Here is a 17,080-nt window from a genome sequence, read left to right as displayed (position 1 = left end):
AGTGCGACGCTTTTGGTGTAGCCCATTCGTTCGGCCGAACGTAGCATGTCAGCAACGCATGGCGCCACGCAGGAGGAGGACACCGCAAAGACTGCGCTTGTCGTCAAGAAAAGCCATAATGACTGCTTCTTAGGGAGTGGGGTGAGAAGGAAAGAGGGGCCAAGGAAGAGCATAGCAACGCCTTGTATCAAAATTCCAGGAATCAGGAATTTCTTGTCCGAATTTGGTTGCTAGGCGACCAATTATGGGCGATGACATGATGTAGAAAACGGAATAATAGAACATAATAAGTCCGACAAGTGCTGGATCAAATCCAAACGTGCTGTGGAGAAACGCGGATGACGTTGTGTTGATGAAACCCCACGCCGCTGTACAGATCATCAGACAGAATGACGTCATCCAAATCCAAAAGTTCGTAAGCAATTTTGGAACAGTCGCTTCGGTTGTCTGTTGTGTGAGGTCCGCGTCATTACCAGTATCACGTACAACAAAAGGAAAGAGAACGACGCCGATGAGTATGAGTCCGCCGATTATAAAAAAAGGTGCTGGAAAGCCGGCTAACCTGAAGAGGCCTCCTCCTGATGCCGGTCCGATGACGTAACCGACTCCCAATCCCATTTCCAAGATCCCAACGACGGTCGAAACGTTATCACGAAATTTTGTCGCTGCAATTGTCCACGTGGCTGTGTATAACAAAGCGGTGCCAAATCCCTGAATGACGCGACTGACGTATGCTATGACAAGAAATGACGTCCAATCGTCGATGTAGTGAATCGTTCCGAAAAGAGCAGTGGCGCCCCCGACGAGGAACATTCCGGACGTGAGCATGAAGCGGGAGCCTATCTCTCTGACGTACGTTCCCAGTATTGGAGAAGCTACGACAACGACGAACGCGAAGGTGCTGAAGACGAAACCGACGTGAGTGGTGACCGTCTTGGATTCGCTGACTGTTGTGGCTTTCAGCGCCGCCTCGGGCGGAAAAAGCGGAATGAGTATCGAAGTAGCGATGTTGGCGATGAAGATCGCATAGCAAAGGCAGGCCAATAGAAAGACGCGACGCTTCCCGCTCATTTTCGGGTCTCCTCTTCCTGTCAGCGGCGTTGTTTCGTCTGCCAGGCGTGATGTCGTTGTCAAGCTTGATGGCGTTGGTGAGGCTGATGCCCTTGGTGTAGACGAACACTTAGACATTTCCACCTACAGTACTCTGTCCGGGACACGGATGTCGTTGGACACGCCCGTGCTGACGTATGCACGAGAAAAGGTGGAGTATAAAGTGCATATATCTCAACCATCGCCATGTATGCTTCTTCCTCTGTGAAGTGAAAGAAGAGGCGCATTTGCGTCTATAGCGCTTTTTACTGATACTCTAGTGTATAAAGACTAAGAAACATGGTACTAAAAGTGCAGTGACCACGCGTTCGATCTAGAGAGGGTACGTCAATAAACAAAAATTGCTACTTCATTTCAGAGCTTCAAGACGACTTGGGTGCTCCGCGGAGTATTCCCTGCATAAAAGCTATATTGATACCATGACACATATAAATTAAAAGCAAATACAGGCGAGTGTACATGCAAAGACTTACTCTGTAAAGAAGTTCAATTAGGGATGTCGAGCTTTACCTTCTTGGAAACCGAGCAGTTCTCCTCGTCAGGCAGTACGTCCTTCCAAGTATTTTTTCCAGGCTTAAACAAGACGACAAACAGCTTTGGCGCAAACAAAAACGCCCAGGCAACAAGAGACGTCACAGACGATGCCAGACTGATCAATTCCGCTTCGTAATATTGCTGCATCCGCAAAAATCCAACAAGTGTAAACGAAAGCATGACCACGAGTTCTGCGTAAGAAACCCACAGCATGTACTTAACATCGTCGTTATTTTGGTGTTTTCTTGCAAGTACGATGCAAGCAACAATGATAGCCAAAATGTAAACATATGACGCAATAGAACCCAAAATGTTATAATGGCTGCATGTGAGAATGGCCTCTTTGTGATCTTCTAGTTTCAAATCCGTGCCTGGCTTTGCAATAAGAAGAGAAAAGCCGCTTATGAAGCAGGCAATCAATACAATAACGGCCATAAAAACAATCGCCGTTTCACGACAGACACACGACTTGGAGAATTTCTTTGCAGACATGTAGCAGCGTATTCTGACGAGAATTGCTCCCATAGTTATCGACAGAAAAACTCCGTTCATAAACCGCAGCGCTCCGCACAAGTTTGGACTTGGCTTCGAAATAGAAACGAAAGTAGGCACGTGTAAAAATATAATGCCAATGAGGAGAGTAAGTGTAACTTCGTTTTCAAGTGCCGAGACAACAGGCGTGCGGCAATATATAAGAAATATGATCACTGTAGCAGTTGATAGAATGCAACCAACGGCTGCCACAGTAAGAATTAGTATGCCTAAAGCAGTATTGATGAGGAAAGTCGTCTCCAAGTCGCGACAATCTGTGCCGCCAATGTTTGACGTCTGATTAGGCAGGCATTTAATGCAATTTTTTTGGCTTTTGTCAATTATTGTATTTTCAGGACATTTCTCATTACACTTCCAACATGACATCACCGTCCTCCCATCGCTCGCCTTTAGATATTCTCTTTGAACTCCGCGTTGGCAAGGCAAGCTGCACATTGAAGTGGGAACATTGGTTGTGTTGTCGTGCCAGAGTATGGGCTTAGAAATGTTGAGTTTGCCTTTTTGCCACGTTCCTACTGTGTCAAAGAGCGGTTCTTTATCAACGTTTAGCTTTAGATTAATAATGTCGTAATCTGCTTCAGCAGGATCTCCGTGTTCGTTGAAACGAAACGGCTTCAAGTCCAGAGTTACAAATGAGGTATCAGCTACGAGCTTGGAAAACAGCTTTCGGTATGATTCATTCTTGAAAGCGTTAAAGTCTTCGCGAAAGCAATCAAGCTTCGTCTTTCTGTTGTCACACTGCGAAAGAAGCATACTGTGAAGAGAGTACGACAGTGCATACACTGCATTGACAGTGTAAGAAACTTTCGAATCAAACGTTTGCCCAGCTAAGGTCTTTCTGTAGCAGGATAACTCATTTCCGCGGCAGCTCAGCTTCTTCTTCCAATAAATCTGAAGCCAAGGGTGACTGGCACTGGTTGGGCTAAGATTTGCCATGTGTTGTTTGAAACGAGATAGTTCACTGCTAGATGGATTCACGGCAACAAAGCCTTGAGCTGTTTCGAAGGTGTCAGATAGCGTACCGTTGGAAGACGTGTAAATAAAGGCTCCTTCTTTGGCACCCCAACCATCGCAGCCGACAAAAGTGAAATTTCTTTGTCTCAGCCCCGGCGTACCCTGAATTACGCGAAAAACGGTTTTTGCTAAAAACTGTTGCGCAAATATAACAATGACGGTACTATTGAACAAAGCCCGTTCCCACTCAGATTTATTTCCGGCTTTTGTATCTAAAACGCTCAAGGCTTCCTCGACCGTTTCGTACGAGGCATGAACTTCGAATCCCTTTTCGATTCCAAAATCGACGCCTTCTCTACGACTCTCGCTCCTCAGAGCTTCGAATCCCGTCTTGCCATACGAATCAGTCGAATAGATTCCGTGCACAAACGACCATTTGAACTCTTTCAAAATCGCAACTATTGCACGAGTTTGATACACGTCCGGCGGAATCGTTCGAAAGAAAGTAGGAAATCGCTTATCGTCGCTCAAAGCGGGACTCGTCGACGCGTAGCTCACCAAAGGCACGTCGAAAAGACTCAGCAAGTCGTTGACTCGCATCGACACGCCCGAATAGCCGGCACCAACGACGCCGATGACGGGAGAATCGGTTACTTGTCTTCTAACGAATTTGAGAGCCTCGCGGACTCCGTGATCGGGATTGCCGCACGTATCTCGTATTTCGTACCCGATTCGAATGTCGGGTAGAATCGACGAATCGTTATTGATGAGATCGACGGCGAATTGCATCGCTTCGGCGCGCTCGTAATTCGAAACGACGATCGATTGGTTTTTAGTCGTGCATTGGTTAATAGCGAAAAGGCCTCCAAAGATAACGTTTCCCTCTTGTTTGATAGTAGACGATGGCACGGAATAGTGTCTCTGGTCTGCTAAGCTGGCACAGAGCGCGACCAAGAAGACGAGTTTCAGAGGCATTGTTTGTTTGCAGCGGATCTCAACAAATGGCTTGTGAATTTTTCTCTGCAAGATAAGGCCCGGAAGTCACCTGCTCAAACGGCTTGATCTAAGTCAAGCTTGATTATTACAAAGTCGTTTGTCTATATTAGAACTAGAGTCTACTTGGGAAACTTCTTAGGTTTGCAACGGAATTTTGGGGATGAATTTCTTCTGAGATGATTAGGCCTATTGTACTCATAGCAGGAATGGCCTCAAGCTAAACTACTATTAGCAAATGTTGTTCTATGATCTTCGTAACTTCATTTTGAGAGAAAGCAAAGACTACTAGAGGTGCTGCGGTGTGACCAATCAATGTGCTGGCTCAAAAAGTATATTTCTGTGACGACTTCAGGCACGGCGAATCGATTGAGTCTTTCTGCTCTTCGTTAGTCCTTTCCCTGTCCACGGACCCGAGCAGAAGAGCAGTAAACGAAAGAAGCTGAATAGTGAAACTGAAACAGTGCCGGGATATTCGAAGTCCCGAATGCAAAATGGATCCCCAATGGAAAACCGTTGTTCTGCCTCGTCTTTCGGCATTAGTCGACTCTTGGGCTCCCGATATTGAAGAAATTTACGCTGCGCATCTTGTCGACAGCAGCGAACGCGATTTGCTGCTGGATCTTCCTCGACGCGAGCAATGCGTATCACTCCTACTCAAAATTCTGCCGTGGAAGGGAGTAGGAACGTACGAAAGGTTTTACAGAGTTCTCCCAAGAAAAGAAAAGCGAAAGTTTCCTTTTGGAGTTCGCGAAGGTTCCGCGAAAAAGCGTGCAGAAGAGCCGATTGATCATCGATGGAGGTCTCTTGTTAATTGGCATTTGCCACAGTTAGTTCGACTTTGGGATCTTCATTTGGATCATCTTTACGTCCTTCGTATTCTCGACGAAGAAGAACTCAAATTGCTGCGCACTCTTTCACCCGATGCACGATGCCACAAGCTGCTCGTTGATATTCTTCCGCAGAAGGTACCGACAGAACTAAACGCATTTCTAAAAATGGAAGGACGAATAAATGCACATGATATTGTAAGTATGCTTAAGAAGCTTGAGGAGCGCGTAGAAGGGCTGGTTGATCTTCAGCGAGAGTTCCTTGATCATCGATGGGAGTTGATCGTTGGTTGGCACTTTGATGATTTAGTTCGACTTTGGGATCTCGATTTGGATCGTCTTCGCGCCTGTCATCTTCTCGGTGAAGAAGAGAACAATCTGCTGCGCGCTCTTCCAGTCAATGAACAATGCCAGAAGCTGCTTAATGACATTCTTCCGCGGAAGTTGCCAAGAGCGCTAAACACATTTTTAGAAATGGAAGGACGAATCTTCGCTGATGATGTTGTCAAGATGCTTGAAGAGCTAGGAGAAAAACAGAGGTATTTTTATAGACTTTGGAAGAAAATTCAGTATAATCTTCTCTTAACCAGAGGTAAACCAGTGGATCCTCAATGGCTTATCCCTGAGCAGTTCCTTTCACAACTGTTGGCCTCGTGGAAGTTGTCTAAGCCAACATTTGATTCACTTCATGAAAGCGGACTAATTAGTACTAAAGAGTATGATAGGTTTGTCTCTCTTCTGAGCTATGTTGAAGAATTAGAGACAAAGGCGGTGTTCTCCGAAGATTATCTTCTAGCCGAAAGTCAAGAATACGGACGTCGAAAGTTGCTTACTGAATTTCTACTTAACATGAGTGGTGATTCCTTTCACCAGGTTCTCATGAGACAGACCGTCAGAGGAATATTACCGGTAAAGGTCCAAGCTATATTGGACTCTGTTGCGACTGAAACAGCCTTTTATGTTCCTTCGGCAAGCAAGGCAACAACTCCAGCACCTGCTGCGAAGGTCCTGATACGCGGTTCTAGTACGCATGTAATAATTTTGGCTACGTAGGCTTCCTTGAGTCAATTTGAAGAATCTGCTTCTAGCTTCGTTCTTGAATTTAGAGGAATGAAACTAAAGTTCACGAAAACGCAAACGGTAGAAAAGAATATCGATGCAGCCGGAGGAAATCTCAACTGGAAGTCATTTTCCTTGACTGTTCCTCCAGATGCAGTCTTGGGCAATGCAATACGAATTGGATTCACCTTGTACGAGTATCAGCGAGAGGAATCGGAAGGTATCGGCGAAAATCACATAACTGACCTCGTAGCCCTACATCCGTGCGGCCAGCCCTTTGCAAAAGAAGTCGACGTCAGTTTCAATATGGAGCATCCGTTGCTTCCTGAAGAGCTAAACGCTTTCCTTTTGTATGAAGAGCGAGATAAGAATTTTTTTGTCTCCTCTGCTGTGGGGGAGTGCAAATCCCGAGTTTACGGCGAAATGAAAGCCGTGCTTCGTCAAACCTCTCTTGATATTATGACAAAACATTTTTGTAAGTTATTTTGCATTTTCGGTTGTGTGGGGCACTGCTATCGCGCCTTGGCCTATGGCAGGTGGGCCAAAGGGGCGCTGCAATCACCGGCGACAATCGATCTTTTCTTCACATCCTCCCAGCAGAGCCACATTGACTATGTCGAAAGGAACAACAGTGGCATGCCCTTGCTTGAAAATGCAAATGTGACTGTCTATTTTTCAAAGGCAGGCGTAAATACACTTGACGTTGAGGAGATCAGCGACGGCTGGAAAATTTCTCCTAAGAATGTCTCTATTGAGAACCAAGATCTCAAGCAGGCAGAGAGGCATAAGGAAATGTTTTGGAAGCGTTCTTTTAGATTAGAGAAAGCTAAGGGGGCTACAGATAAGTTCTTGCTAACAATCCATTTTACAAACGAGGTAAAAAGAACGAAGTACCGGTATACCCTCTCATTGAGTGAATACCCTACACATCATGTAAGCACGGAGCAACATGAGTCTTGTAAATGTGGTTTGTTTCTTAGATCGTTCGTTCGCCGGTGTCTTCAGTTGCCGAGGGTCAGTGGAAGTACCGTTTTTTCTCAGTTGCTCTGTACTGATTGTTTTAGAGCCTGACCAAAACCGAGTTACACGCGGCCAACTCCGCGCTCTGTCAAAGCTAATTGTTGGTAGATGGAAACACGTCGCTTTGCACCTCATCTCAGACCCCGAAATTGCGGAGATTTCGGAGAAAGGAGACGTGCAATGGCAATCATATCAGATGCTTAGCAAATGGAAGGAAAGTCAAGGCAAAGCTGCATCAATCGAAGTTCTTCGCAAGGCTCTCGAAGAAGAGAATCTAAAGGAGTCGGCAGAAACGGTATTTGGTAAGTAGATTTTTGTTGAAGATTTGATGGAATCCAATAGTTTTTTGTCATATACACACTAGCTCAGTTTTTTAGTAATGTCAACTAAAGCGTATAACTATGTAGTCTTACTTTTACTGGCAATGTGGTAACTGGCTGAGCACCATTTATAGATTTATAGTGCGTTCATATTCGTATTGACATGTACGCAGGAATGGAACGGCACGAGTACAGTAGTCACATAGGTACTGTACTAGATACACTTACAAAGCTTGTTTCGCGGTTCCGTGGATCAGTTTGATCTAGTAGACGATGGCACGAAATAGTGTCTCTGGTCTGCTAAGCTGGCACAGAGCGCGAGCAAGAAGATGAGTTTCAGAGGAATTGCTTGTTTGCAGCGGATCTCAACAAATGGCTTGGGAATCTTTCTCTGCAAGACAAGGCCCGGAAGTCACCTGCTCAAACGGCTTGATCTAAGTCAAGCTTGATTATTGCAGGAATGGCATCAAGCCTAAACTTAGACTATGGGCAAATGTTGTTGTCCCTGCCTTCTTCGTAACTTCATTTTGAGAAAAAGAAAAGACTACTAGAGGTGCTGCGGTTGAGCGAGCCTAGGAAGCAAATCGATCTGGCTCAAAAAGTATATTTCTGTGACGACTTCAGGTACGGCGAATCGATCGAGCTTTCTGCTCCTTTTCCTGTCGAGCAGAAGAGCAGTAAACGAAAGAAACTGAGTTAGTGAAACTGTAAACCGTGCCGGGATATTTGAAGTCCCGAATGCAAAATACTGTAGATCCCCAGTGGAAAAGCGACGTTCTTTCGACATTAGTCGACTCTTGGGCTTCCAATATTGACGAACTTTACTCTGCGCATCTCTTGGATAACGGCGAACGCGATTTTCTGTCGAATCTTCCTCGACGCGAGCAATGCGGCGTTTCACTCAAACTAGAGAATGATGGCCCGGTGTTCACCGTGTTGCCATCATGCAGAGCCTCCCACCGCTTACAGTACGCGAGTGCATTGCATAGCGTGACGTCAAAATTTTTTATGTTGCCACATATTCACGTACTGTAGTAATCCCTGCCCTTAGCCCCTAAAGCTTAGTCCTACGTACATACTGTGCATACCTACATAATTGCTAATAACACGCTTTTCTGACGTACTGTATTGCATTTTATAATTTGCTAAGAATTTGAAGACATATGCATGTGTACGGGAGTGTGTACGGGTCATATTTCCTGTTACCCGTACACGAATACATACCCACGTACAAACTGTACATGAGTGGATACTTTTGATTGTGACGTCAGAGCGTGTCAATCAAAACTCTCATTTCGGTTTCTCAGTGCATTTATGAAACGGAAAATAGCACAGATCAATTTGAAACAGGAGTTTCTAAGCATTTTGTCCGTTTATGAAAGAAAAAATGCTTTATCCGCGCCGTAAATCGCCTTTTTCGGGTCACCGTTTTGGGCCCCATGTCGCGCATGCGCTGTACGAAAAAACGGGTTTTTAAGTTACGTCACAATACCGAGCGTGACGAACAGACATACATACATACAGACAGACATACAGACACTTCCGGCCCTAAGATCACGTTTGAGAGAGCCTCCCTCCGCCGTTATACGGGCTCCACCCGTACAACTCTGGTGGTCGGCTCCAATACGCGCCGAAGAAACGATTCGATCCTCGATGGGAGTCTTAGAGTCTTAGTGATTAGCCTGCCAGCATCTGTGTCGAGTGCGTAGACTACTAACGTTTACCTGTCGGATCCCGCTCTCATTAGGGCGTCGTCTGCCATGCATTTTACATTGATCGATCTCCTCGACTACGGTGGTCATCTGATGGAGGCGCGGCTTTGGATATCTACCGGTATGTACAGAGAAACGCCCTAAAAGAAACCGCGTTCAAAGAGCGTTTTCGATAAATTTTAATCATTCTGTAACATTCGCAATAGTTGAATAAAACGAGGTATGGCACAGAAAATTTCAACTGACTGTACAGTTTCGGAGTTTGGGCCATGGGCGTATTGCGCGCATGCACCGACGCCTCAATGCACTCTTCCACTCCATTGATTGTGCTCTGCCTTATTGCAATCTTTTGCGCTGAAGAAATCTGCGGAGAAGCTCCTAACGACAATTGGCAGACGATTTTCAGCGAAGCGTCTCTGTGGAACGAAAACTGGCCGCAAACCAGAGTAGTTTACGACATAGAACAAGACCCACTTGGCCTTGTTCGTCGCGCTTCAACTTATCAACGAAGCCCGATGTCATCCCAAACCAAAAATCGAGTTCTGTTCGTCGATTTTGACGGCTTACGTGGATTTTCTCGCCAAGAACCGCTTCATGGACGAGACTTTCTACGAGCGGTATAGGAGACGATGAAGTTACTATAAAGCACTTTAGTAAGTTAGTAGCGAACTCGATCACGAGCCTTTGCGGTACTCGAGTTATTGCGTTTGCTGGGACTCGCAGCGCTTACAACGGGGTGGAAGCGTCAAACGAAACGTGGCTGTTTAGCGGTGCCAGCGAAAAGTGGACTGCTCTGACAATCACGACCGAAGTCCCGCGGGCTCGCTTTGGCCACGAAGCAATCTCGCATTACCGAACCGAAAGCTCATGCCAGTGCAAAGAATCTGTAATCGTATTTGGCGGGAAAGACGCCTACAAGAGCCTTCTGCACGATATGTGGGAGCTTCAATGCGTCGACGATAGAAACGAAGCAAGTGCGAAGTATCGCTGGGTCGAGTTGAAAACAAATCTGAGACCATTGAAGGAGTACAAATTAAATCGTCTCACTCCATTCTCGGTGAACAATACACACATAGATGACAATCAAAGAGCGTGGATTTTTGACCTTAAAACAGAGCGTTGGTCTTCAATGCTGATTAACATTGTTTTTTCTAACAATGAAACGATTTCCATGCTTGGAAGTGCTGAAAAATTTGATACAATAGGGAACGTATATGTGAGACAGCATCGCCTTTTTATTTTCCTTGTAAGCGCCTCATTGATGGGAGTTTACAATGTGGAGCAAAATCGATTTCAGTTCATTAACGTAGAAATTTACGGCAATATGCAAACAACTACTTTTGTTGCGAAAATGATGACATTGAGAAAAACATTGCTCCTTTTATCGTCTAAATCGCAAACTGATCATGGGATAGCACTATGGGAATTGGAGATAAACAACTTGCTTGAAGCATTAGAATCAAACTGCTCAGATTCAACACTGTTATTTAGAAAAATTGCCTTTGTCGAGAGGTATCCTCGACTGCAGTGGGACAGCAAAATAATCGGCATTACAGACACTGTTTGGTATCTAATGCAGGAGAGTCAACAAAAGGTGGAAATGTGGCGATTTGAACTAGATTCTCTTATGTGGACATTGTACGATCCCGATCAGATGCCAGGAATAAATCCTGGGCTGATTAAAAAGCCCAGAATATGCGACTACACTCTAGTGGTCGGTGAACTGTCATTTGTATTTGATTACTGCTATACCGGAGCACGGTTTGAAGCCGCCTATTCAGCAACAAAAAAACAAGGACGTGGCTTTCTTTGGAAGTTGTCTCGGATTTAATCCACATGGAAAAGACGATCTTTTGGATCTACACTGTTAATTTACGAAAATGGTATAACATTGAATCTGATGGAACGTCACCAAAGAAATTAACGTCATTTGCAACAATGAACTCAATGCTGCTTTTATTTGGTGGAATAGATAACAAAACAAGTTCGCTATGGATAATAACGATCGACTTCCATGTCATGAAAGCGAAGTGGGAAAGGCTTTGTTGTAATGGACACCAGCAGATGCAGCAGCCTACAAATCGACTACAGCAGTGGTCGAGCGCAATTTGGAATAATACTTTGTACGTCTACTTTGGACTCACCGGAACGTCGAACGAATCAACAACGTGGGGATACGTAGCTTCAAATGACTCGTTGTACCGGTTTCTTTCCACCAATGAAAATTCTTCTTGTGATTGGAATACGTATTACAGTACGCCCGGCACCGACGATCTGACCTGGCAAACAGCAGCAATGCAGCCAAGACAATCCTGTCAATGGCAATCAAACCAGGCGGATGGCCGTTTTGCTTTCACAGATGACAAATCGGACTTTTATGTGGCAGACCTGAGCAAAACGAAATGGATAACTAAATCTAAAAAGCCGCTTTCATTTTCACATAAATATCTGCTACTCGGGCGTGGAAGTACAATATATAGTATCAGAACAGTATTGGATAAGAATCCTCCTGCTAGGCTTATAATCGTAGGCATGGAAAGTCTCAAGTTAACGCAGTGCAAGCCTGGGGATAACAGTCCTAGCTACAGTCTCTATCAGTGTCGCCTATGCCCAAAGGGGAAATACAGCGACAGATACGGAGCCACGAACTGTACCGATTGTCCGAGCGGTTTTGTAACCAAGGCAATGGGGTCAAATTCAATAAAGAACTGCACCTGTGCGCCCAGTACGTGCGTTCATGGAACGTGCATCATTCAAACTGGCTACACAACCGCCTGTATTTGCAAAGCCGGGTTTACTGGGAAAGCGTGCGAAACACCGACCACGTACCTCATCGGTGTTGGAATTTTAGTCGGACTTCTACTCGTCGGGGCATTTTGTTATTGCCTAAAACAAGTGAAAAGGCACCGAAGAGTGGCCGAGTACACAAGATTCGAACTGGAGATGGCCGAGAAAGAGGTAGCCCAGTTGTCTAACATTTGGTCGGTCGACGAAGAAGAAGTTGAATTTAAGCGTGTGATTGGACAAGGCTCGTTCGGCGACGTGTGGACTGCTCAATACCGTGATCAAATTGTGGCTATCAAAATCCTTAAGATAAAAGCAGATGATTGCACTGACCAACAATTACAAGATTTCAAAGACGAAAGCGACCTTCTCAGATCAATTTTTCACGCCAATATCGTTCGCTTTATCGGAGCTGGAAAGACTGTCGACGACAAACCGTTTATTGTTTTGGAGTACATGGAACGAGGATCAGTGCGAAACGAGCTAGACAGCAATTACTCCGATCAGCCAATGGAATATGCGCTACAAGTCAAATATGCTCTGCAGGCGGCTAAAGGAATGCGTCATCTTCATCGCATTAATCGTATGCATCGCGATCTCAAGTGCGATAACCTTCTCATCAACGACAAAGGAGCCGTCAAAGTCGCCGATTTGGGCTGCACCAAAATAGCACCGAAGATTACTAGTAGCGATGAAAGTGATGAAAGTGGTACAAGTTTTCGAGGCTCACGCGCCGTGGGTACATCACTATTTAGGGCTCCTGAAATCCTTCGCGGTGAGATGTACGATGTCTCTGTTGACGTTTACAGCTACGGAATTACATTGTGGGAAATTATGACAGCGAAGCATCCGTACTTCGAAAAAATTGCGCAACGACTGATGATGGCCGATATTCTGGATCAAATAGTCCGAATGGATGCACGACCAGAATTTCCCGATGTGTGCATGGAAGATTTGAAAAAACTGGCCAAATCATGCTGGAATGGGAATCCGGTTCATCGACCCACTTTTGAAAATATCGTTCCAAAGCTGGAAAGAATCAGTCTGTCGATATGGTAAGAAATTGCCGAAATGATTATGGAGATCTTTAGCTAAAATATTCTTGCCAGCACTGACTTGAAAGGTTGAAAGTTTTGGGAAGGAAACTTTGCAATCTCGTACTGTGATTTTAGCATTAATTCTTCTCTCTCTATGTGCTGCATTAGATGCTTAGACTGAATTAACGTTTGGCTGTTTCTATGCTGTTTCTATATGGTTCGCACGCATTCTTGCACGTGCAGTCATGCAAACAGTATAGGCTTGCGTCAATTAACCGACTGACTAAGCCATGGCTTCACAAAAAACTCTCTGTTGTAGGGTGTATACTCTACAACTTGTAGTGTGTTCCCGTTTTCACGTTCTTGCATGGTTCCACTTCATACATGCACTAGCTTGCTCGCAAGCTATCTACACTCAAAAGAGTGATAATGCATTTATCTCGGGCGAATAGCGTGCTCACTATTCGGCCGACTCTCGGGCGAATAGCAGGGCCACTCCACCCTTTGAAGTCCCGAATGCAAAATGGATGCCCAGTGGAAAACCGACGTTCTGCCTCGTCTTTCGACACTAGTCGACGTTTGGGCTCCTAACATTGACGAACTTTATGCTGCGCATCTTGTCGACAACGGCGAGCGCGATTTGCTGCTGCATCTTCCTCGACGCGAGCAATGCGCATCACTCCTACTCAAAATTCTGCCGTGGAAAGGAGTAGGAACGTACGAAAGATTTCACAGAGTTCTCCAAAGAACAGAAAAGCGAAAGGTTCCCTTTGGAATTCTCGAAAGTTCCACTGATCGAACGAGTGAAGCACGCGCCGATCGCGAAGAACCGATCCATCCTCGATGGGAGTCTTTTGTTGAATCGCTTCTATCGGACGTAGTCGAAGTTTGGCGTCCTCATGTGGGTCGTCTTCGTGCCTGCCAGCTTCTCAGCGAGCAAGAGTACGAATTGCTTCACGCTCTTTCCCATTACGAACGGTGTCGAAAGCTGCTCATCAACATTCTTCCACGGAAGGTACCGCGATTGCTGAACCGGTTTCTAAATGTTGAAGGCCGAGAACCCAATCTATCTATTGTCATTAATATGCTAGAGAAGCTCGAGAAAGACGAGAGGTATTTACGCTTATTTTGGGGAGAAAATTCATTAATTTTCTTTTCACTAGAAGCGAGCCAGTGGATCATGCCCGATGGCTAATTCGCGAGCCATTTCTTTCACAACTGGTGGCCTCATGGAAGTTATCGAAGCTGACATTCATTGCATTACGTGAAGTTGGACTAATTAGCGCTAAGGAGTACAAAAGGTATATCTCACTTCTGAGATTTGTTGAGGAATTAGAGAAAAAGGAAATCTCTGAAGAGTATGCTACATGCCAAGCGTACGGACGTCGAAAGTTGATCACGCAACTTCTAAATCAGATGGGTGGTGGTGATTGCTTTACCGTGTTTCTCCACGTGACGTCTGACAGAGGACAGTTACCAGTAAACGTTGGAGCTATTTTGGATTCAGCTGCGTTTGAAACAGCCTTTTATGATTTTCCTCCGAGCCCAAGAAAAGCAGTAGCCCCAGCACCTGACGCAAAGGTCCTGCTTCAATCGTGTTGATTTCTTGGGGGTGATAATTTTTTTCTACATAGGCTTCCTTGAGTCAATGTAAAGATCCTGATGCTAGCCTCTTTCTTCGATATAGAGGAATGTTGTTGAAGTTTGTAAAAAGGCGAACGCTAGAAGACACGGTAGGTGCATCGGGAAGCAAACTCAAGTGCGACTCATTTTCCTTGACTGTTCCTCCGGATGCAGTCGTGGGCAAAGCCGTACGGATTAGTTTCACTTGGTATGAGTATCAACCAGAGGCATCGGAAGGTGTCGATGAGAGTCACATAACCGACCTCGTCGTCCTACATCCTTGCGGCGAGCACTTTGCAAAAGAAGTCGAACTGCGTTTCGACATGGAACACGTGTTACTGTCTGAAGAGGTAAATGCTTTTCTTTTATACGAAGAGCGACGTGCGGGCTCGTTTATTCCCTCGCCCGTGGAAGTCTCTACGTCTAGTGTCTACGGCGATATGACGGCCGTACTTCATCGATCCTCTCTCGATGTCAATACAAATCATTTTTGCAAGTTCTTCGCCTGCCTCCTTGGCTGCGTGGGGCACTGCTATCGCACGCTCGCCTACGGTAGGTGGGCCAAAGGAGAAGCGCTTCGATCCCAAGCAACAGCTGCGATCGATATTTTCTTCACCTCTTCTCGACCGAGTCACGTCGACTTCGTCGAAAGATGCCACAGAGGCATGCCCGTGCTTCTCAATGGCAACGCGACTATCTATTTTCCAAAGCGAGGTAGATTTACACTTGACGTTGCAAAGGTCAGCGACGGCTGGGAACTCGTTTCTCCCGCCGCGATCTCCATTGAGAAGGAAGAGCTCGTGCAGGCGAAGAGACATTCATCGAAGTTCTTAACGCGCAGTTTTGTGCTGAAGAAGTCCGCCGATGATGCAGGGGAGCTCTGGCTGGAAATCCATTTGACGGACGACGTGAAAACGAACTGTATCTTCTCATTGAAAGAATATGCTGCGCTTCACGTAGGACTTGGTCTGGTTAGTATTGTTCTTGCTAAATGTTTGTTTTTTAGAGTTCATGCTCTTCGGCGTCTTCAGTGGACGAAAGTGAGAAGACGCATGCATGCTCTCTTATTTTTTCTGTTACCTTATACCGGTTGTTTTAGAATGTTCCTCGACGATGTCTCCGAGTCCACAAGGTACATTACTAATGATTCGTCTAACTTACTCTATACCTTCGAATACGACTGCGCTTTCTCAATGCAGAGATTGATCTTTGCCGAGTTCCGACAGGCAAAGAACTCGTCGATATATCGCAGCGAATCCTCGGTCAATGGAAATTCGTCGCTCGGTATCTCGACGTCGGAGATACAATTGATATGATCTCGGAGAATGCTAGGGGAGACGTGAAAGAGCAGGCATATCAAATGCTGTCTACGTGGAAAGAAAGACAAGGCAAAGATGCGTCAGTCGAAGATCTTTGCAAGTCTCTCGTGGCGGTTGGTCTCAAGAGCACAGCGGAAAAGGTATTCGGTTATTATTAGTTTAGGATTCCCGATTTTTATCTACTTTTGTATTCATGCTTTATTTTTCATCTCATACCGCACCCCTACCGGTAGCTCTTTGTACGTATTTTTTATTTGCTCCCCTTTGCCAGGATGTAAGTGGCTAGGTTATGTACACTTTGAAGTCCTTTTATGTGAATAATTATCGTTTATTAGTATATCATCACGTCAACAATACAGGTATATGCAGGTATGGCACGAGTAGTCACGAATACACACAAATTACGCATTACAGTACTACTTATGGACGTCCTGTTTTAATCTAGTTCGGTTACTTCCAAGTCACCGCTTTCGTCTACTGATCTTTGGCCACGACGGAGGTGGAATATGCCCCATTCTCGCGGGATTTTCGGCAGCGTTCCGAGCGGGTTTGACGGATTGGTCTCCGGACCGAGATCTTTCTACTTTTAATCCGGAGTCATTGGTCTGCAAATTGGTCTGCAAAGCGGAGCAGTTAAGCATCTAATATAATTGTCTACTTTAGATATATGCACCTGGAGATTTCTCGATTCTCTTGCCAATGGTTTGCCGGCGCCTCGCTTTTTTATCTTTTTCGCTTCGGCCGCTTTTCTTATATGCTTCTCGATGGCAGATTTCCCTTTCGCAGCTATCTTTCGCATTTTTGCAGCTGCGATATAGGCCATGAGTTGCGCCATTTCGTAATTTTTCTTGGCTTTTTCCACCTTTAATCGATATTTTAATTTGAGTTTTTCCATCTTTTTTAAATGTTTTTGTGCTCCGCGGCTATTAGCCGCGGAGTCACTGGATGTCACCGTCGCGTTGCTGGTCGAAGCCTCGACCGGCGTCGAGGCTTCGACCAGCTGCGGTATGGAATCCGCCGTCGATGACGACTCGAGACTTAATCTAGTCTCTTTTCTTCTTATCTCGATGGGTTGCTGCGCGATATCTCTCTGCGGGCAGCGGAAGGGATGCTCGTCGCGATTTCCGAAGGCTAGAAGAAAACAAGTGCACCTGAAGCAATTAGTTTATCGAGGCATGATTTATTTACGTACTCTCTCTAACAGACTCTTGGGACGGCATCTCAGCATCGGCA

The 17,080-nt window shown here is 45.5% G+C and overlaps 5 protein-coding genes across 6 annotated transcripts; 3 read left to right on the top strand and 2 right to left on the bottom strand.

Moving 5' to 3' along the window:
* Positions 1-129: 129 nt before the first annotated feature.
* Positions 130-1,071, bottom strand: LOC136196259 (MFS-type transporter SLC18B1-like). The gene has a single exon (XM_065985784.1). The coding sequence runs from the start codon at positions 1,069-1,071 to the stop codon at positions 130-132; it is 942 nt and encodes a 313-aa protein (XP_065841856.1).
* A 278-nt stretch (positions 1,072-1,349) lies between these two features.
* On the bottom strand, positions 1,350-4,598 carry LOC136195986 (metabotropic glutamate receptor-like). 2 transcript variants are annotated; one of them, XM_065985479.1, is made up of 3 exons: positions 4,270-4,598; positions 1,584-4,213; positions 1,350-1,516 (listed from the first exon to the last, which is right to left on the bottom strand). In XM_065985479.1, the coding sequence occupies exon 2, from the start codon at positions 4,123-4,125 to the stop codon at positions 1,597-1,599; it is 2,529 nt and encodes an 842-aa protein (XP_065841551.1). In that variant the 5' UTR covers positions 4,126-4,213; positions 4,270-4,598; the 3' UTR covers positions 1,350-1,516; positions 1,584-1,596. The 2 variants fall into 2 exon arrangements, with proteins under 2 accessions (XP_065841551.1, XP_065841552.1); XM_065985480.1 differs by having other exon boundaries at positions 1,350-1,505; positions 1,584-4,598.
* A 40-nt stretch (positions 4,599-4,638) lies between these two features.
* On the top strand, positions 4,639-7,577 carry LOC136195973 (uncharacterized). Its single transcript, XM_065985460.1, has 5 exons — positions 4,639-5,512; positions 5,564-5,978; positions 6,027-6,965; positions 7,013-7,046; positions 7,097-7,577. Exons 1-5 carry the CDS (start codon positions 5,142-5,144, stop codon positions 7,360-7,362), a joined length of 2,025 nt encoding a protein of 674 aa, XP_065841532.1. The 5' UTR covers positions 4,639-5,141; the 3' UTR covers positions 7,363-7,577.
* A 3,463-nt stretch (positions 7,578-11,040) lies between these two features.
* LOC136195849 (probable serine/threonine-protein kinase drkA) lies at positions 11,041-13,041 on the top strand. Its single transcript, XM_065985322.1, has 2 exons — positions 11,041-12,923; positions 12,978-13,041. The coding sequence occupies exons 1-2, from the start codon at positions 11,104-11,106 to the stop codon at positions 12,994-12,996; spliced, it is 1,839 nt and encodes a 612-aa protein (XP_065841394.1). The 5' UTR covers positions 11,041-11,103; the 3' UTR covers positions 12,997-13,041.
* A 387-nt stretch (positions 13,042-13,428) lies between these two features.
* Positions 13,429-16,690, top strand: LOC136196373 (uncharacterized). Its single transcript, XM_065985911.1, has 9 exons — positions 13,429-14,018; positions 14,069-14,486; positions 14,540-15,484; positions 15,535-15,568; positions 15,628-15,660; positions 15,728-15,987; positions 16,183-16,216; positions 16,293-16,462; positions 16,511-16,690. Exons 1-9 carry the CDS (start codon positions 13,429-13,431, stop codon positions 16,670-16,672), a joined length of 2,646 nt encoding a protein of 881 aa, XP_065841983.1. The 3' UTR covers positions 16,673-16,690.
* The last annotated feature ends 390 nt before the right edge of the window (positions 16,691-17,080 follow it).

Source organism: Oscarella lobularis, chromosome 15 (genome assembly GCF_947507565.1).
Source record: "Oscarella lobularis chromosome 15, ooOscLobu1.1, whole genome shotgun sequence".
Taxonomy (NCBI): Eukaryota; Metazoa; Porifera; class Homoscleromorpha; order Homosclerophorida; family Oscarellidae; genus Oscarella; species Oscarella lobularis.
The sequence above is the reverse complement of the archived record's forward strand: the minus strand, read 5'-3'. Positions and strand labels throughout refer to the sequence as shown.

What these genes read in the sequence shown, in the direction of transcription:
- LOC136195986 (XM_065985480.1), bottom strand. Translation starts at nt 4,125, where the DNA reads ATGCCTCTGAAACTCGTCTTCTTGGTCGCGCTCTGTGCCAGCTTAGCA.
- LOC136195849 (XM_065985322.1), top strand. Translation starts at nt 11,104, where the DNA reads ATGAAAGCGAAGTGGGAAAGGCTTTGTTGTAATGGACACCAGCAGATG.
- LOC136196259 (XM_065985784.1), bottom strand. Translation starts at nt 1,071, where the DNA reads ATGAGCGGGAAGCGTCGCGTCTTTCTATTGGCCTGCCTTTGCTATGCG.
- LOC136195973 (XM_065985460.1), top strand. Translation starts at nt 5,142, where the DNA reads ATGGAAGGACGAATAAATGCACATGATATTGTAAGTATGCTTAAGAAG. An exon ending in CTCCAGCACCTGCTGCGAAG is followed by an intron (nt 5,979 to 6,026) that starts GTCCTGATACGC and finishes TTGGCTACGTAG; the next exon opens with GCTTCCTTGAGTCAATTTGA. An exon ending in GTGAATACCCTACACATCAT is followed by an intron (nt 6,966 to 7,012) that starts GTAAGCACGGAG and finishes TTTGTTTCTTAG; the next exon opens with ATCGTTCGTTCGCCGGTGTC.
- LOC136196373 (XM_065985911.1), top strand. Translation starts at nt 13,429, where the DNA reads ATGGATGCCCAGTGGAAAACCGACGTTCTGCCTCGTCTTTCGACACTA. An exon ending in CCCCAGCACCTGACGCAAAG is followed by an intron (nt 14,487 to 14,539) that starts GTCCTGCTTCAA and finishes TTTTCTACATAG; the next exon opens with GCTTCCTTGAGTCAATGTAA. An exon ending in TCAAGAGCACAGCGGAAAAG is followed by an intron (nt 15,988 to 16,182) that starts GTATTCGGTTAT and finishes ATCGTTTATTAG; the next exon opens with TATATCATCACGTCAACAAT.